The following is a 21,501-nucleotide window of genomic DNA, read 5'->3' on the forward strand; positions in this document are numbered from 1 at the left end:
ACACTTAACTTTTTGAGAGGCAGGTAGGTAGAGAGAGAGATGAAGAAGAAAAAGTCATACAGAGTGCTCAAAGTTTGTACTGCTGTAAAGTCAGATTACATTTCACCTTTAGAGATTGGAGCCCTTTTGCTTCTCCAGGAATGATTTGGGGGTTACATGTGTGCGGGTGGTCTGTCGGTACAACTGCATCCCTCATTCTTCCATTGTTCATTTATCATTTACAAGAAGCAGCCAGACAGCATCACCGCTACACTCTGAACTAGCTTGGCCCTAAACCAGAAATACAGAGGATCTTTGAGAGTTGTGAGGTAAAAATATCAGCTCTGAAAGAAATCATGGCCTATCAGGGTCAAAAGTATCAGAATATTACTGATTTAGGAAATTTCTGAGCTTTCAATAGCTCTATAAGCAAAGGTGTGCTACATAGAATCATTAGTGCATGAAAAAAATCTCACCAAAACTTGTTCTTTATGTTAACAATAGCCCTCTAAACATTCAGTTCCTAATCCACACTCAAACCAATAAACTAAACTCTAAACTAATAATTGCCTGTGTGAACATTGTGACTATATGCACTGCATAGGCTAATTTAATGTTACTGCGCACAGTGCTGCATGCACACGCACACGAAAACACACACACGCTCTGTTCAGTGTCACGTCAGTACAAACAGGTAGAGCACAAATACCCACCACGCTAACATGAGGACAACCAGCTATTTGACATGTTTTTTTTCTTCCTGAAAACAAATTTCAGGATTTCAAATTTTTAAAGGATTTGTACTAAATAGATATTTGTAAAAACCCACAATTTGTACTTTGCTAACTACCGTAATTGGATTCAACTAGTGCTTACATCATAGGCTCTGCTGTAGCTTACTCAGTCGCTACTCTTGCGGCTGTAAAACTGTGGATAAAAGTTTTGAGCATCACACAACCCCCACGAAATGACTCGTTTCACTATCAGAGTTTGATCCATTCGGTCCGATAACATTTGGAAAGTCTAGAAGAGCTGCACAATTCAATTATTTTATCCCCCTTCAAGTTAGCGGAGGCTAAACCGGTAGTTTGTCGGCTCGGCTAGAAGTCTCTGGTGCGCATGCTCTGCCCATAGAGCTTGCGACATAGAGCAAGTGGCCTTTTTGGCTTTGGCTTTTTTTTCACTTTTCCCTATATGCTCTTAGTATATAGTTCTGGAGTTCTTGAAACTTAAATATCACTCACTTAATCTTTTGAACCTGAGACACCTTCAATATTTGGTTAGTGGGCCTCTATGACTTGTATTGAAAAAGTTTATGTAGTGTGTACTATTTCAGAATGAGGCTATAGAGAACCATGCTAAAATAGGTTCTTCATAAAAGGTTTACAGCACTACTATCCACAAGGGGTCTTTGGAGCTGTTTGAGTGTGGAGCGTTACTGCACCACAGAGGGTTATGCATCATGATAAGCTTAAATAACAATTATTATAAGTAACACTAATTGTGAATCAAGTGTTGCTTTACTGATGAAAGGACATTCATCAGTCTGTTTTACTCCCAACACATGAGCAGCTGCCTCAACAGCAATTAATCAGAGGCACAGGGCATTTGTATTCTGTTCCATGGCCTTGCTGACTAACCAGAAATAAAAGACAAAGAGCTTTGCTTCCTCAGCTTCTTAAAAGAAATAAATAAAAGCCATTATCATAAACAATGTAAGTCACTAACAGTGAGGTGAAAATCAACTCCATTCCCTGGCCAAAGTGCAGCTCGCACACTAAATCAAAGGAAGATCCATTACACAAAGCAGTGGGGAGACTGAAAGTGGCGTCAGTGTTGAGTAACCATCATTCTTTCATACAGTAACTGATGCATTACTGGGCTCTACGCCTTGATGTATCACTGGCTCTGTCACTGAACTTGTACATTATGAGGATGAATTCCTCTGAACTCCTGATGACTGGCCTCACTGCTGCACTGCCTGTCAAAGTTCCCAGCTAGTCTGCAGGGAGTCTCTCTTTGGTTGAAACATGAGCATACCTTGACTAAGTTTAGGCTTTGAACAAACGACAAAGGGAAAAATTCTGAGTCAGGACTGCTCTAGCTGGTAAATAGTATATGTACAGGTACATATTCTCTGCCAGACTGGTCAGATTTACGTCCTTGTTATTTCTCTTATTGCTCTGAATGATTTGGTGGGGATGGCAAATTGCAGGTTGAGGCATGTATAGCAGTTAGGTCTTCTGGATACAAACACTACTGTGCACAATGTCTGCAACTTGCATCCAAGATACAGACTGTATATAAGATGGATGTAGCGAAGTGTGAAGTCACCTGTTGGTTTACATTGGAGCCAGTTTGAAGCCAACAGTGCCATCTTTTGTGTTTGGAGTCAGGACCTTCCAAATAAGGAGTGCGGGGTGTCGTTTTTCACGCTCTGGAAATAGGCCTCAATACCTCAGACACACGCACACTTGGACTAACATTAGCTACTTAAGCTAAGTTGTGCGAACAGGGCAGGTATCATTATCAAGTAACGTTACACTTACCGAAATACTGCCACTATAGTCCAACTCAGTCCTGGAGTCGGGGAGAGCAGAAGGTGAGCCAACTCTCAATCACAGCTGTTAATCAACACCCACACGGCAGACATCAAAGCTACTTTAAGTCTTCAAAGTCTTCAGTCTTCTTATTAACGGAGAATATATAGAAGCTTGCAGAGATGTGTGGCAAAATATTTTTTTGATTAAGTAAAGAGGAGGACGGAAATCAGAGAAATGAGGCCAGTGGCAGATAGTAGATAGGTAGACAGGCAATGGTAGATAGTTGAATAAGAAGTTAAAATAAACTATTCTAAACAATGTTTAAGTCGAACAGTGGGGTTAAACTAAATAAAAACACAGATTGTGCCTTTAGTTTCAGCTATTTTGTTTGGTTACTATAGTGATCAGTCAGTGCCACCTGTGGTAATTGGCTGTAGATAAGGAAGAGAACAGTAGGCACGGAGTTAGACATAAAACAGAAAAGCGACACAAGGAAAGAAAGAGAGAAGTGCAAAGTGGGAGAAAGACAGAAACGATTGGGTAGATAGCCTGGTGAATGTTTGAGGAAACAGAAGAAAACTGCAGCTGTACACAATAATGCACATTTCTTACCTAAGCACAGTTGATTGTGAGTGTCTGTTATAAGCTGAAGTCAGTGTGTAGCTAGATGAAGTCTTTGCTGACCGGGAAGGACTTTGTGTGTTTCCTGACAAAGATTTGTTTTCATCTCTCAGACCACCAACTCTTTCTCCAGGACTGACGCCGAACACAGAATTCTGTCGGCTGCACTACACCCGAGCAATGCACAGGCCTGCAAGGGCCCACTGTGGTATTTAGAGTCCAGTTAATTACTTGGTCTGAGTCTACTATAGTGGAATGGTGGTAAAGGGGTGAGAAACAGAGATTTTGCCAAATAAAAGAAATCTGAGAGGATTTAAGTATCGTGTTGTTGTATTTTGCCAAATATTTTGGTACAAGCCAATTAAATTTTGCACATTTTCTCATTTTGGTAAAGGTAATTTTGATTTAATATTATTTTGATACTATTTGTTATTTTAAAGGGGTGTAAAGTGTTGTCTGGGGTCAGTTATTTAAAATAAAGCACAGTCCATGTGAATAGACCGACTCTTAAGATTGACAGTTTCTTTGTTTATAAGTAGGGTATAATAAGTTTCACCCAAAACATGTAAACCTTCGTGGTAGCTACCTTAAAAAACAAACCCAAACAGCCCACCATTCCAGTCTAAAGTCAGTTACAGCAACTTAGACATAGTATAGAGTGTTGGGGTGCTACACTAGTAAAAGGATATGCTGAAAACCAAAAACAAACAAAATGTTTCTGTATGGTTGGTATTTTTTCTGTCAAAAAGTGAGAGGAAATGTTCTTCCTCTATAAGCTATCACCATATCATCTAACAAATATGAAAGAATAACAGCAAGAAATTTATATAAATAAATTAATTGTAATTTTATGATTAATTATCTGCAGCTCTGTATTTAAAAAGTAAACTTTCTGTCTAAACTTAATTTATGCTGAGAAATGAATGAGAATCCCTAAATAAATGTGATGTATTCTGGAGGAAGTGATCGTTTTAAAATCACAGGAAACCTTCAATACTGGTTACTAAACATGCAGATGGTTTTGGTTTTATTTGTCCAGGTCTGACAGATCTGTTTTTGAGATTTTCACCACCACACCAATACAATGGAACTGAACAAAGTTCGTTTGTTGTAGTCCCATCATTGGGAAATTTAGGTTGCAACATCTCCAGAATCATCTACTCATCACAGAATACACTGTGGACAGTTCTTGTTAGAACTACTTTCTGCTGAAGAAAGTGAAAATGGCTGACACGTTGCTGTTAAAATTCATTGTTCATTGCTGTGGGCAACACAAACTAAATTTCCTCCAGCTCTATTGTATTGGGATAAGGGCAGAAATCTCAGAGAACCCTGGACAAATAAAATCAGAACATGCATATGCATACTACTTGAGGAAACCCCAGCCACTGCAAAAAACAGTGGCTAGCATTCTTGCTAATTTGGTTTACTGGCTTAAACCCCCAAAATCTGTTCACCTGTTTGTTTTGATGTTTGTTCAGATTAACTGATTTTAATGGCTATGACATGACAGTTTGCAGTGTAATCTCAACTGGGATCTCTCGTCTCTCTGTCTTGACTGGCAGTTAGTTATTATTTGCAGACAGCTGATTCTCCAAATGACCTCCAAATAAGGCTGCTACACAGTTGTGATCGCAAAGATCTACTGAGTTGGAATACTGGGATAAAGAGAGACAGTCAACCATATAGTCATTCCAGACAGGATAAAAATAAATAGTTAAAACAACAGTTACCATCAGCCTGCTGATTTACTATGAATTACCAGCCTGCTGTGAAAAAATTAACTTACAGCAGGTGCTCATCGATGTAAATACAGATTACCTGATATGAAACCATATGAAACCTCGCTACTAGGTCATATTGACTTATCATGTATTTGTTTATGCATAAAGTAAGTTGGCCTTGTATGTAATTATCGAGCTGAGTTTGTGTTCAGCAGGCTGATTGCAGGTATCTAACTACACTCTCCAACAGATCCTGGAACAGCCTGTATCTCTTTGAAGCTGCAGACTGAGCTAAGCCATTGTCATTCTAAATGTCATCCTGTCTGGTGTTATTTCACTCCACTGTAATCAATTCTTTCTGTAAGAGTTCTATAAAAAGCACCAAAATAACATAAGGGACAAAGTTTGGTGTAGCACATTAGGGAACTGCTTGTTAAGTATAGGGCTGTTTTCTCTGGGATCAATTTCTCACAGAATTCCTAAATGGAACAGCTGTGCAGTGTGTATTGTATTAAACAGTTGATGATCAGTTATTGTGGCAGGTGTCACATGCTGAGCAAATAATTCAACAGCAACACAAAAAACCTTTAGCTCAAGGAGACAAAGGATCCAAAAGTCTTCCAGGATCAATGAAAATCTTTTTTCTCGAGGGACTGTCTGTTTCATTTCATGATGTGAAACAAAGACACTGTCTGACATTCAATTAAAAATTAAAGAGCCATTGTTTTCTATGGGTGACTATAGGTGAGATATATTGGAGAAAAAAAGTTCTTGCCGCCTGGTGTACCAGGTAGTTTGTTGTCAGTTACCAACCTTACTTTAAGTTATCATAGCACAGGATACTGCATATGCCAGACCATAGTACAGCGGAGGGAATGGAATCTGTACTTATGCAACACAATTTATAAACTGCTGATTATGTATTTTTCACTGAGCCATGTCCATCCATCCATAGTGTTACAGTGGCAGCAGGTCAACCCTATGTTGACACACAGACTCAAACATTGGTGGCATGACAGGATAACCTTTATTGTGAACTGAACCTGGAAATAAGATCCTGGTGCCCACCACTACTCATTAATCAAAAGCCACCAATTAACAACTGGGACTGAAAAAGGTTTAACTTTATGCAACTGTTCTCACAAATGATGCTAGGGAGCGCCAACCTGGACACAACCAATCACATTCCTGTAGAGTCCTTCTGGAAACTGAAGCACAATTGTGCTGAACCACATAAAATTCTCTCACATCTTCTTCTCTCACATGAATTCTCTACGATGGAACTTTAACAAACTAACAGGAAAAAAATAACTCCTAAATTGGAGCTGGGTATGTGAATTAAATGCTCATGACTTGTAGATGAGAGTTGGAATGTAGATCAACTAGTAAACCAACAGGCTCAGCTCCCCCTACACCACAACAGTACAGTACAATGCCTGCATTAAATGGTAAATGAACTGCACTTATATAACACCTTTCTAGTCTTCCGACCACCACTGCTTTTTACACTACGAGCCGCATTCACCCATTCACACACATTCATACGCTGAATGGGTACAGGGGCTACCATGCAATGTCCCAACCTGCCCATCAGAGGGAACTAACCATTCACACACTGATGGCACAGCCATCAGGAGCAATTTGGGGTTCAGTATCTTGTCCAAGGACACTTTGAAATGTGGACCAGAGGAGCCGGGAATCGAATCGCCGATCCTCCGATTAGTAGATGACCTGCTCTACCTCCTGAGCCACAGCCGCCCATTACTACCAATGGACCTGTCAATCTCATGCTAATCTCTATAAACAGATATCTGCATATGACTGCAGAATCTGTAGGCAATGGGACAAGATTTTGGTCCCGGAAGTGTTCTGGTTTCTGTTTGTAGTTCATTTGTAGTCTGAGTAGTATTGACCAATAATGTTTGAGTGGGCTTTGGTTGCATGCCTGTTTGGAGAGCAAAAGAGGCAGAGCGCATTGGCCAAAATGCAATCTCATTGTCTTATGAAGATTTAGCTTTTTATAAATTGTTACATACAGTTATGTATATGATAGTTAATAACCCCCCCCCCCCAGATCCTATGGCCCTTTGTGGGTTGGTCTGGGTGTCTCCTCTTCTTTTTGTCCTTTTTGGCCAGCTCCCCAGCTTTTGTTATTGGTTGTTGTTTTTGTTAATAAATTGGTTTCATTATTGTGGAATATCCTGACTTTTAATTATGTTGGGCCTTCTGTGGGTGAGCTGTTTTTTAGAGGGTCGTAACATTAACTTTTTAAAAAATGTATCTGCATTCATATACATATATCTGTTGATAGAGATAAGCGGAAATTTTGTCTGGACTGTCTAAAGTTGCTAATCGGACTGTAAAAAAAGACTGGCGCATGCAAGAGGAAGTCTTGGCCCAGATATCCATTATCTGGATAATCCACTGGCTACACCACTTGTTGCCCTCAGAAGCTAAATCATCGCCAGACAAATATCAAATTGGCTCCAAGATTTATCTCATGCTTGATCTTACTCCCACTTGTGAGCAAGACCTCAAGATGGAAGAATTCCTTCATTTGGGGCAGCAAATGACTTCCAACCCAAGAGTGCAAAATCCATCTTCTACAAACAGTGAATCATCAGATCTGGAGGTGCTGATTATCATCCCCATGGATTCACAGTAAGCTGCAAAATGCACCAATGGACATCCTGATCTGATGACGCCAACAGAAAGACTTCATCTGCAAAAAGCAGAAATGCAATCCTGAGGCCACCATAATCAACATGTTCTACAACTCTGCTGCACCTCTTAATCCATAAAAATCCCAAGCACAATGGGTGATGCAGCACAACCCTGGTGGAGCCCAAAGCCCATTGAGAATGTTGCAGCCTCATCTGAAAGGCAAAATGACCTGAGCTTTTATGACTCTTATTTACAAGGATAAGATCTCTGCTTTTTTTGTTAGTACTGTATGAATGTTCCACAGGACACAAACATTCCTTTGGGGTGAATAAAGTTGTATAAAGTTGTATTGTCTATTTTACTGTAGAAAAGTAATGTCCAGAGGTGTCAAGGCTGCCCTGCATTGTAACTCTGATGTCTGAATCCACTGTGATCTAATACCATACATGTTACAGTTTGTAATATAACATTTGAATACATGCCAGAGTGTAATCACATCAAGCAATGGCTAATTAAAAATGTTTGGAATTGTAATCAGGACTTGTCTCCTCTCTTTTCTGATATACCGCCTTACTTGCTTCTCTTTCTGACCCTGGGCTTTCTTCCCTGTGGTGAAAGCTGTCAAAATGCACATGTTGACAAGTCAAAGAACATTGCATTTTTTTTCTTTATAGCATAATGACTGTCTGGTCTGTGTCACAATATTACATGAAGAAGACAGTCTGCCAGGTTTGGTGTCAACTGTCAGTTTAAATGGTGCCATTTCCATCTAACCAAAGGCTGTCATTCTCATCAAACTGTTCTGAGTAATCCAGTGTGGCAATACATTGGTGGTGCTCGCTGTCTGGCTGGATAAATGAAACAGCCATTACGTTGTTGAATGGTGACTGGAGGAGATGAAGAGCCATTTATAGCAGAGTACAACCATTCTATCCTGCTGGAAATAAAAAAAATCAGCCATTTTAAAGCAGAATAATTGGTGAAAGTTATATTCACCTAGCCAATTTCCAAAGGGGGGTCATTAAAATTTCATCTTATCTTGCATTATTACGTAACTGTCCTCTTGCCTATCCTCACCTCTCCTCTGATTTGCACAGAGATTAGATAGGTGAGGGAAAAAAATCACAGGCGACTGATGAGAAAAGGGAAAAAAACTTGTTCCATACTGAAATCCTCTGCAGGAACAGCCACAAACTGGATGACTCATTGTTGTACTTGTGTTATTAAATTGTAGAACATTTAAATATAAGTTGATATAAGTGTTTATAATGTGAAGTTTTGTCATCTCCCCTCTCTAGCTCAGCAGTTAATGAGCTGGCTTCATATATTCTATAGAGAATACAGTAATATTAAGCCTGTTTCATACTGTAATTAATGTTTTCAGCTGTACAGTGAATAATGAGCATAGTGAGTAGGACCTTGGCGAAAAAGTAAATGCATTTGAGGTATATTCACAAGTACTTTAAAGTGCAATGTGTAGAATTTAGTGGCATCTAGCAGAACAGATTTGGCAGAAATAGAAAATAATATTAATACATAATATTAAAAGGAGATTCTGATCCTGTGTTTAGAATGTTGGTGATGAAGGTGATTTTGATTTATGTACAGTTGGATTGTGCCTTTTGTCAATTCCAGCCTTTAAAGAGAGAGGAATGATTGTGATTGGAAGATTTTATTTCTCATTCATTGTCCAGAGAGAAAATGTTCATGTGTAAACATTAAAGCTACTTCAGTACAGTGCGTGAAGTTTTATGTAACACCTATGAGTTAATTGCACGAATCTCACAAACCCACTGTATACTACCTGCATCAGCAGCACAAGCATCAGACAGCAGATAAAAAAGATGAAGATGGATTTATTACATTATAGGCTTTGTGTTTGCAATTATATTCTCCAAAAAGTCAGTACAAGTTACAAGATCATACATTGGCCCTTTAAAAATTGATTGTGTGAGGATTTTTTATGTTTATGTCACATTTTGTTGTGCACTGGTACTGAACTGCCCATCCTCATTAGGTTGCCACAAATATCTGGTGACCTATTAAAATGATTACATTTCAAATCTACATCTCGATGGCTTTCGAAAGCTCCTGTGAAAGACCCTGCTACTACTTTTTTTGACCAAAAAGGCAGACAATGGAGACACTGTCTCTGACACCTCTCAGTGCCCTGACATGGGCTGGGTTTGTTTTTCTGGGCTACAACAAACATAGATGAGCCACAGAGAGGTTGCCATATCTTATCAGATCAGGCGATGCTCACGCTTCACAGCCATCAGTGCTGAGAGGGATAAGAGACTCCTTCAAGCATTCTTCAGCCATCCAAAAATACGCCTCACTGAGATCTTAAACCCAGCGAGCTTGCCAGCTGAAAAGCAATAGAGATGGAGGGAATTGAGTCTAAACCAAACAGTGAAGGAATCAGAGAGCCAAGACTGGGAATGAACAGCCAATTAAAGCTTTGCTCCGTGCCTGTAAGCTCCGATAATTTGGCATGACTGAATTTATTTTGTCATCAAGGTCTTTTTTTCTGACAAAAAAGCAGTAAACTGTACTGACTGTAGGCAGGCCAAGCCTCAGTGAAAAAACGGAGGGATTTTCAGGCAGCTTCACTGGAGCTCCGCAATCACAGCCTGGCTCAGTGACTTTAAAAAAAAATACTGAATTTTGGTCTTTGCTTTAGTGATGTCACACAGAAGCTGTGGAGCCGGTGACGGACTCCTTCAAACTGATTCAGCCACAGAAGCTCATCAGCAGAGCGGGAGGCTGCTGCTCATCGCTCTGACAAGGACACATAGGCTGTAAACAATGTTGGACACAAGCAGCTGTGGTACAACTGGTTCTGCTGGCACACGGATCTGAGCCTCCTTCTGAAATTACTCATCACAACACCAAAGACTGAATCCATACATCACAGAGAATGTGTGATGTCAACACAAAAAACCTGTCATGCAGCCTAACCCAGACACTCTGCTTCTCCACAGTGTTAGCCTTCATTTCTCCCAGCCATCCTCCTCCTACTCCTCCTTTACTAAGAAACAACACTTCTTGTGTCACTTATGTTAATATTGGAGGTCACTGTCAAATCTGAGAGAGTCATGTCCCCAGGTTGGAACTCCCATCACTGTTTTGGAGAAAAAACTCTGCATGATCTGAACCAGCTGTTTTCATATTAGTATGCTGCCTGCTCTGCCAGTCTTTACTCCTGTCAATGAAACAAACAGGAAAGAAGAAGTGCAGCTTCACTGATTGTGTTGCACCAGTGAGGTTCTCTAACAGCTGTCATTTAGTCCGGCGGTGCAGCTTTTTATAACATCCATATCATCAGTTCATCACATTGACCTGTAAACCATCATCAGCAGTGATATCTCAGTAATGTAATCAATGATTAGTTTGTAGCGCTCATATCTAAACCGACTTTATAACTAAGGATAAAATAAAACGAATATCAACAGAAAAATAAAATATTGACTCCTGTGTAAATAAAAGAATGATAAAATTAATCACACAAACATAATTAATCAATGTTACGTTTAGCTATAAATGCACCTTTGGTTTGTGTTTTACAGATCACTGTGTAAACACAAAAAAATCACACAACCACTACCATCAAAGAGTCCGTCTCTCACCTTATATTTCATCTGCACTCATCACATCACCCTCAGATTGCTTTGAAAAAACGTGTACACCAGGTCTGAAGTGTGAGTGAGGTGAGTACATTCTCACTGTACATTCTGTTTATGGCGTATGCACGGTTTTTGTGTGTATGCATCATTTATGCACCTGGCCTCTAGTTTTCAGTTAAGCTGTATATACTAGAAACCTCATCATGAAAAGGCTTGAACAGAACTTTGTCACAACAGTGTCACCCCATAACCCCATATACGCCATAAATATATGTTACATACACAGTCAAATACAGGCTATAGAGCTACAGTGTGTTCCTGACAATACTATTCTCCTTGGACCTCTGTTTGTTCCAAAGTAAAAATATTTATTAAAGAATTTATTTAGTAAGTACAACAAACCTAAAAAAATTACTATTTACTTTTCCTTTCCTCTTTTTGTTATTGTCTGTACCCCTCCAGTGTTGGTAAAGTAGTAGAAGTAGTAGTGGTCATTTTGAAAATAAATCAAAACCGTCAGTTTTGTTGCCCAGTAACAGTCATACTGTACCCCATAATAATAGAATAGGTAACCATTAGTTAAAAGTACCTGCAGTATAATTATAATACATGTCATTTAATTATTTATAAATTCCCAGATTGTTACCCCCTTATTCCTTAACTTGTTCTGTTGCACGTCCATGTGTGTATCAGTATGTAGTTAATAAGCCCTTCTGAGTTTTTTTAAAATTTCACCAGCACAATCCTAATTTACTTCATTAATGCATTATGGGTTTATTATTGTGTCTTGTTATTTGTGCAACTGTACGGCTACACCAAAAAATTACATAATAAAATGTGGAATGATTAGTTGCTGGCTTTGATTTACAGAGTTACTAATAGGACAAAAACGTAAAGCGGAGCTTCTTCAAATACCAAACCAGATGCAATCCTAAATAAATGAATGTATAAAGCTGGTACTGTCCAACTTGTCCTGATATAGTCAGGCCAGTAGGTAGGACGGGTCAGAGTGTGTTATGGAGTGTATGCTAACTGTGTGTGTGTGTGGTGCTGAGGAGTTTGTCTGTGGGGTCACTCGCAGACCGTGTGTTGACTCTCATCACCGTCACTGATGCCAGGGGGAGAGACTAAACTTATCAAAGATGAGGCTTGAAGACAGTTCCTTGAAGAAAAATCCCCTCAGTAGCTGTGTGGAGAGAGAGAGAGAGAGTGTGTGTGTGTGTGTGTGTGTGTGTGTGTGTGTGTGTGTGCGTTAAGAAAGACAGAGAAGTTGTAGATGGGTTGTGAGATGCAGGCCCTTTATCAGACCTCCTGCCTTGCACAGATAAGACAGGAATGCTGCTTATAAAGGAAATCAGGTGAGACGCCTCTCCTGGAGAACAAAACAAGCTGAAAGGAACAGAGCTGAACACCACCTCTCTGAGCGCTTTTAAACATCCACTCTTTACTTCTGCTTCAGTAGGTTCACTGGTGAACACTCCTACTGCTACTAACCTGCCAATGCATTCTTTTGTCCTCTAAATTGAACAGTGTGGCCAATATTGTGATGTTTGAATTTCTTGTATATTCTCTGATGAAAGTGCTTTTTTTTCCTTTGTTCTTCTCACTCAAGCTGTTTTTGGCCAGTGTTACCAGATTGTGGAGTGAAGTGATGCCCAACCAAAGCCTTCAGTTTGATCAATCTTCATAAAAGTAACCCATTTTTTAAATTTCCATTTAGAGAAGAGTATCAGTATTGGACCCTTGAGGTGCTAGGATGGAAGTCAGCTCCTCAGATCCTCATGTTATGTTCTGTGGCTGCTCTCATCCAGGTCCTCACATCACAACAGTATGAGAACATGTATAGCATCACTCACATTCAAAAGTATCCCACCTTGTCCTAAATATGATAACATGCAATGTGCTGTGGCTGTGGAAACGTACATTTCTAATACCTCTACCTCATGCCACCTTATGCCAAAAACTACAAACTCATTTTTTTTTTTAACGTACAGTGCCCATTGACATTTATTTATGACGGAGCACCTTCTGGAATGAACCAGTTAATTTTCCATTAGTAAACGCCTCTCACGTTTGAATATTACTCTTTTAATCAGCATGAAGGTTTTTGACACTATTCAGTATGAGAGGGCAGAGGACTGTTGTGCTATCTGAGTATAATAATTATTATACACTTAATGTGTCACAAGTCACTTATGATGACTCGCCATGTTAGCTGAGCACTACTTCATGTAAAGTGTTATCATATACTGTACTAAGGAAGATATTAAACGTGAAGTATAATGACTGTTATTGTTGCTGATGCTCAGTGCCTCTCCTGATCATCCAGGCATTTAGTTGGTGGATAGAAAGGGAAAAATCTATAGTATTTTTTGAGTGTGGACCAACTCTGTGAATATTTTCCTCTATTTTACACGGTGGAAGAAATAAGACCCATAGAAGCAGATCTGTGGTGCTGGAGGTGAACTGCTTTCATAACATGAACTATCTCAAACACAAACACACACACACACTTGCTTTTGCATTCCTAAGAAGGATTATCTAGGTTTTTTTTTTCTATTATTCACACATTCACATGTGTGGCTGTTTTCCACCACTGTAGGCTGGAATAAAAATAAAACTGCAACAAACATGAAATGCAATTATTTTGATGGAACAACAAGGCATTGTGCGCATTCTCATCATAAAAATGCCACCGCATTTGGATCGAATCACAATGCATTTTCATAAGGATACAGCAGACCACACACAGTTATTTTGATCTGTTTTATCCCTTTTCTATTTCAGGGAAAGATAAGAGATCATTTGCACATACAGCATTAGGTTTGTAAGGCACATGTTGTACAGAGCCTGCGGAAAGTAATATTTGGACGCATCTAAAATCATCCTAATCTGATTATTTGGATGTACATTAAAACTCTTGTTTTATGGACATATAGGGACATTCATTTGAAAGATTGCTGTTATTATTTTGATGTCCTCATTTAACCTTATGTTGGATTTTATTTAAATCTATTCCCTTTATTTTTTACTTTCTGAAGGCAATTATGTTTGCTTTTATTGCACTTTATTCTTCCTGCTTTTATATTTTTCTGTGAGTGTTGGTTTGGTGGTGATGGGGCACAACAAAGTCAGAGGTTCTTCAACTAAAATATAAATATAAAAGAAAATAAACAACAAATGAAATTGTGCAGGCTAGTTCCTTATCTACAAGATTGCTATTGATCTAGTAAATATAATGAAATGAATGATTAGTACATTTTGATGAAGTTGTTAATAATGTCCATCATAACAATGGTGTTAACAGTGAAAGTGTAAATGGTTGTTTTATTAATGAACCTACCCTTCTTAGAATCCTGTTTCATTTCACTGAGACCTGAGATGAAAGGCAGCACTCCACTACTTGTGATTAATGTGATTTTAGCAAATCTCACTAGATTTACATTAGTAGTCTTTGCTTTTCTGTTAAGTACAGTGCTAAATAGATGAAGTAACACGAGTTGACATTTGTCATGGAATAGCATTTCCCAGTGATTCCTGGGATTTTAACCGGTTAAAAATAAATAAAATCACCTGTCTAATGTGTCACTGGGCTCAACTGAGAGAGTGTGAAAGTACCTGGGCTTCAGGGAGGGACACATCCATGATGAGAGGCTGGCCGTGAGGCTCCCCGTTCTCTAGCCTGGAGTAGACCAGCTGGTAGCCTCTGATCTGGCCATGCTGCTTCACAGACAGGGGAGGCTTCCAGGTCACCCTGAGGGCAGTGGAGTTGAGGGCGTCAGCCTCCACCTTCCTGGGAGGAGCTCCAGGCACTGCAACACAACACAACACAGCACAAAACTTCCATTTAGACTCTTTAGGAAACTGAATGCCTTTTCTATATCTGCATTTAGTTGCTTTTTTTCACAACACACATTCATTCACACTACCATAAGGTGAGGTGTTCAGTTACAGCTCAGTAGGTATTGATTAAGGTTTTTTTGCCCTGATTTTGATCTCAATCCTTATTGAATATCTGTCAATACTTTTGGCATTACATTTGGCTGTTGAATAGCTCTGCCTTAGAGTTAGAAATACCTCACATCACAGCTTTCCTTCAACAGTTTCCAACAATATTTTGTATTGTTTCCAAGAGTACTTTTTATAATAACCATGAAGAAGAATAAGCATCAGTGGCAGGAAGTTGTGGACAGGTTTTGAAGAGCCTCTCGTTATCTCCACCATCAACAAAAACAGATGTGTGATATGCTGAACCTGAGAAATGTCACTTACACAGAGACAAAGAGATTTTCAAAAATAAATCTAAGGAAGTTTTTCTCATACTGCTCATTGTATAGATATCATTCACTGAAAGTGCTGGTTGCTATTTATCTCTTCATGCCCTCTCCTGGTTCACTTACTAGCAGCGCTATGTGTTCGGACATAGTTCCTGATTCTGATTTAAAGGGTGCAGTAAACAAAGCACCAGAAAAGGATCCAGTTTTCAACAACTACATCCATTAAAGAGTGACCGGGTTGACCCTGATCTTGGAACTGGGTTCCAGACATCCTCACTACTCACACTGTGATGGTTGATAGTTGTATTTCTTGTTTAGAAAGAAACTGATCAGTAAGTTTGCAAATATTGTAATTTTTCTAAAAATAATCCACCTCCATGATGCAGATTGTATGATAACATGCTGTATGTATCTATCATGTTTAGGCATTGGAAGCCCAAACCAGTTTTAACAACAATTATAGGGAAACACTGGATACTTGTAACTTTTTTGGATGATGCTAGCATGAAAAAAGACAAATTTAAAACTAAACCAATTAAAAATAAATGTCAACATAGAAAATAATTAACAGTTTTAGTTTTCAGCTTATTTTCAGTTCAAGATGCAAAAATAAACAATGTCAGACTACTTCCTTCATAAACATCATTTTTGGACATTTGCAGGAATATCACATATCCTTAGACCCTCGATATGAATAACAAACCTCCACTCCCTCTTCCAGGATGGACAGACATGCAATGAAATTACTAATGCACTGAAAGTTTAGCTTAGAGAATAGGGTCACAGTTTTTCAAGTCTGTCTTAAAACAACAGTCAGGTGTACATATGAACATTGAAACATGTTTTTCTTGCCATAATCTATAGAAGATCCCTTCATAATACACTTACAATGGAAGTGATGGAGGACAAAATCCACAGTCCTCTTCCTGTGCAAAAATGTATTTAAAAGTTTATCTGAAGCTAATATGGAGCTTCAGCGTCCAAATGAGTCAAATCAAGTAGATATCTTTCAACATTAGTCTTTTTAGTGCCAAAGTCCCTCTTTTTGTTACTTTACTTCCACCTGCAGCTCAACAGGGAAACACTGTCTGAGGAAACACAAAGAGGGAATTTGATGCTAAAAAGACTGTAAATGTGTCAGATATCCACTTGATATGATTAACTCAGACTGCTGAAGACTCATATAAGCATCACATCGACTTTTAAATGCATTTTTGCACTAAATGACTGTGTGGACACACTGTGGATTTTGGCTCCATCACTTACATTGAAAGCACATTTGAAGGATCTTTTAATAGTCAGTATGAACAGGAGGAATGATTACAGCGAGGAAAACCTCTTTCACTGTTCATATGGACACCTGACTGTTGTTTTAATACACACTTGAAAAATTTTGAACCTATCCTTTAAGTTCCAGTTGAAGTGAAAGCAGGTGAAGTGTAATTGCTGAAAGCTGTTGAAGTGCATTGTTAACAGTTGCTGTGTCTGTTGGTATTGCACCACTGAAAGCAACTGAAATGTCAGCTAAAGTGTAGGACCTGAAATTAGCTCAGCACTCAGTAGGTAAGTAAATGCTGAAAAATGTATTGACATTTCAATCTGAAGTAAAAGCTTTTGTTTTTGACCTGCTTGGTCATTCAGAGAATGAGTGAAATGTACTTTAAAATTTAAAGGTCAACAGAAGGTACAGGAGGATGATTTAGAGTTGTATATAAGTAGGATTACACATCGTATTAAAGCAGTTTTAACACCATGCCAGTATGATAAAAGCCATGTTGTGCTGTTACATACACTAACCACATCTGATAAATGACATCAAAGATAGAAAATTCTTCTGACCTGCTGAGATAGTTAAAGGCCAGAGAAGTTAGAAGGTGATGTGAAGGTTATTGGCTATCTTTGCAGGTTATACACATCAAAGCTTGTCACATGGAGCCTCAAGAGGATGCTGGGAGCCAGGTTTAGAGCTTACACTTTTTACTTTATAGAATATGAGTTTGCAAAGATTCCTCTAGAATGCTTGGTCAGCTTCTGAGAGAGGTGCAAATGAATACAAATGTGACTTCAATAAAAATGAGGAGATGAGGTTGTGCAAATATTAATGAAATTCAAGACAGACAAGGAGAGGAAAGCAAGTGTTAAAGGTTAAAATGCTCTGCATTAAGAGATTAAGACATGGACAGAAAAGTGTTAAAGCAGCTCATGTATTATCCAGCACAGCAGGGAAAGGAAAGCTCCATTACCTGGTGTCAGCACTACGCATATCAGACTAATTAGAATCGTTTAACCTCATACAGTATCAGCAAGCTTCCAGAATCAAGCTTCGGGAGAAAAATGTCAATAAAACTTCTGTGTTAACAGCAAAACACAAAACCTAAACTTGTGTAGAGTGGAAGAAGAACAAAAGAACCATATAACAGACAACGGAATCCCACAGAAGACTAAAGACATCTTTGATGTCAGTCTACCATGGATCAAAATAAGCTCTAGTTACCAGGAAATGTTCTCAACTTCTGGATATTCAGAGCTGCTGTAGCCACTTTGGTGGTCATCTCATTGCGCAACCCTATCACTACACAAGAATTTCAATATTGATTCATATCATCATGATATTACAATGTATCATCTAGATTTCAGCTGTGATTGTGAACTAGCACTTGCTCCATTTCTATCTGCCCTTTTCCTGTATCTGCCTGCATGCCTGACTTTTGTACAGGTCTTCTTGTCTGCATGAGTTTTATTGTAGTTTGTAAGATTTCACACTAACATAATTGCACGCTGGGTGTGGACACAATTTGATTTGTTGTTAATTCCCACAGTGATGTGGAGCTGTGTGATGCCTAATGCAGACTGTGTAAGGCTTACATAGTTCATGCTGATTTTCAACTTGTAGGGCTGTCCTGACTGACAGCATGAAGGTGGATCATGAGTATGTGTCTGCTGGGGATTCTTTGCAGCAGCTGTCAAATGCTACTCCAGCTACTAATTGTCTCCTCTGTATCTCTCTCATTGTGTCCAGTATGTGTGTCTCTTTCTTCTGTCTACCTGAGATCAGAGAAATTCAAACCCTGAATGACCTCAGCACGCTGCTGTGATTCATTTGCATTTACTCACGTCTTTAAACACCACCCACTCCAAAGCTGGGAGGAAATACTAAGCACATACAGTATGCAAGCAACACCCGAGGAAAGGCAGGATCTGCTTTGACCACCTTCTCCTTGAGCAAAGTATGTGACAATTTTGTAAAAATAATCAAAACCACAAGTAAGGGTACCCATCCCACATATGCTTCTCATGTAATCTTCAATTATACATTGGACCACATATGTGTCAGAGGAAATATATATATATAAAAAAAATTCTCCTGATTTACAGTGAAGTAAAATGTCTCTATTCCTTGACCCAAACAAGGATGGGAACTGGATGAGTATCCAGTTCCTGTACTGCACTGTTGTCTACATCATATTCCTCTTTCCACTGGAGGAACTTCCCATAACCTGAACTTTTAAGAAACTAGTGAGGCTTTGGATACAAGGTTCCTCCTTGCATTTCCAGCGTAAAATGTAAAACTAGGAAATTTTGAATGTATGCCAAAAGACATCAGTGGGACTTACTGTATCATTTATTTGCTGTGAAGTGAAGTAAGCAGTTATGAGACAGACAACAATGGAAGAAGCTAGGCTAATATATTCTCTGTCAGGTTTACACTGGACCCATGTCACTGCTGGTGCTGGCTGAAGCCTGTCATCGGCCAAAAATAGGGTCCAGTGCATCCAACCAATGTGTAGTTTTTCAGTTTCTTTTTTCACTGCTGAGTCCAACTCCCTCTGAATGGCATGATTTTCCCAAATACTAACGAGGGCATTAGTAACAGGCATTCTTTGTTCTTTTTTTTAAAGGATTTAAGTATTTAATTGCCCTGCTCTGTACAGATGCAGTGATATAATGGTGGTTACTGTTGTTGTGTTTGTAGTAGTTGCCTTGATGTGATCACATCTGCTTGTCAGCTTTGATGGAAACCTGTACCCTTAGTGAGAATGGATACATGTTCTGTTATGTTTCATTAGGTTCCTGCAGTGGAGAATGGTAGAATGGTAATGTAATGGTAATGGTAATGTTGTCAGTGCTTGCTTTACCATGCCAAATCCGTTTATCTTTTGCATGTATTTATCCTTAAATTTATCCACAAAATAAACTGAGGTTTTCCTCCAAGGTTATGAATCTCCCCAGAATGTACAAATCCATGCAAATGAATAACAGCGAAATCTTGAGGCTATTTTGAGTATCAGCACCTTATCACACCAATTCTTTTTTCAGAAAAAAAAGGTACACATGGGGATCTGTGATTCTGCTCTATTTGACCGAAGAAATTGTGTTTCTGAAACCAAAAACATTAAGGCAATTAAGCTCAAACAATGGGCTTGTTGGCTCAGGGCAGCAGGGAGATGATTGAGCAGTAATTTGATGTAGTTCTCAGAGGAGGCGGGTCCAAATCACATCCCAATGAGATGGTGCAAAAGTGGAGGCAAAGAGGTTTGACAGAAGTCTGCTACAGAAAATTACTGTTCCTTTGTGCCAATACTATCAAGACCAATGATATGGACCAATGAAAAATGTAGAATCTTATCATCATGAAGTGAAGTGTTGACTTCATTACACTTTATTATAATAAATGAATAGTGAGCCAGCAGCCTTCAGGGCTGTGCTGTAAGCTACTGTAGGTGACAGGGAGCTAAATGAGAATGTGTAGTGATACTCAGGCACCAGGCTGACACTGATGTGAGCTGGATGGCGGATTCGCGGGCAGAGCACAGAGAAGAGCTGCTGCACAATGTGTGCAGAATGGACAGATGCTGGAGAAATCCAGTCAGCGGTGAGAGCTCAAAGTCAAATGGGGTGCAGAGCGATGGAAAGAGATGAAAAGAATATGAGATTAAAATTCAGTGGGTGTACAGCATTATGGTGGGAGAGGCTGGGAGAGAGAATGGAGATTGAGAAAGAAGGACAGCAGGTGGTGAGGTAAGTTATTTGGAAGGAGGAAGGAAACAGTGCTCTGAACACTGTTTACATTTGCCTCTAAAATCCCAGAATTCTTGGATTTAACTTCTAAAACAACGCAGCAAAAAAGACATATCTTCATCATTCTAACGTATACATTGATAGCAAATAGGTCTTATAATAATACACACATACTGTACATATACCCACCATCAACCTCTCCCTCTATTTTTCTCTCCTCCTGACCATACAGGCATAGACAATTCAAACACAATAAAGGCATGAGGCAATCAAATTAATCCAGACATTGGTAGACTAATATGATTAACAAGAAAATGAAAGGAAGGAGTCAGGAAGATGTCAAAGGCAGAGCTGGAGTTAATTTGTAAGCAGTCAAAGTGGGCTGAGCCCATCAGAACAGAGAGCTTTAACAGAGGAGAGGCTCCGCTCTATGCTGCTATACTTTCTAAGCCTCCCTGACATTGTCCAGGACTTATCCTTTGATACTTTGATTTCCTCTAGTGGCTCCAGAAAAGAGCACATTACTCTTTGCTCTCATTGGTCATGATATGGACAATTGTTCTCTCACAAAAAAAGGTGAATCCTCTTGTAGGGATTTGTTGTAATAGTGTCTGTCTTATAGCTGTTATTCGGCTGTGCTGTGTTCTGCTTCTGACTTGTCTTCAGCAGTGACAGTAATAAAGAATGTGTGCTATGAATGGCAGAGCCTCCCTCTGGACTGAATCATAGTGGCCATTTAGCTAGCACAGACAGAGAGAGAGAGAGCATGTCATGTTGCCACTCTGGCAATTCTCCAGACACCTTAGCCTAGCAGGGCAGCAGCCCAGCAGGCTGAAACCACGTCATTATGCTGTGGAAAAGACAGACAGACTGGCAGAGAAAGAAGGCAGGAGATCAGTGGCAGCAGAAGTCTCACAAAACAGACTCACTAAATGTTGTGAACTGAGCACAAGCTTGAGCAATGACTTCTAATCATGTCTCTGCATTATAAAACATGAAGAGATTACATTCTGTAGTAACAATACAAATTGGACATGATATTTGATAC

General features: G+C 39.2%; 1 protein-coding gene across 12 annotated transcripts in view; it reads right to left on the bottom strand.

The window, feature by feature from the left end:
- ptprfa (protein tyrosine phosphatase receptor type Fa) overlaps positions 1–21,501 on the bottom strand; it is a 380,682-nt gene that overhangs the window by 101,009 nt on the left and 258,172 nt on the right. For all 12 annotated transcript variants that reach the window (XM_042417112.1, XM_042417113.1, XM_042417103.1 and 9 more), the window contains one exon: positions 14,776–14,969. In XM_042417112.1, coding sequence (XP_042273046.1) covers positions 14,776–14,969 — 194 coding nt within the window. The remainder of the gene's footprint in view (positions 1–14,775; positions 14,970–21,501) is intronic.

Source organism: Thunnus maccoyii, chromosome 7 (assembly GCF_910596095.1).
Source record: "Thunnus maccoyii chromosome 7, fThuMac1.1, whole genome shotgun sequence".
NCBI classification, from domain to species: domain Eukaryota; kingdom Metazoa; phylum Chordata; class Actinopteri; order Scombriformes; family Scombridae; genus Thunnus; species Thunnus maccoyii.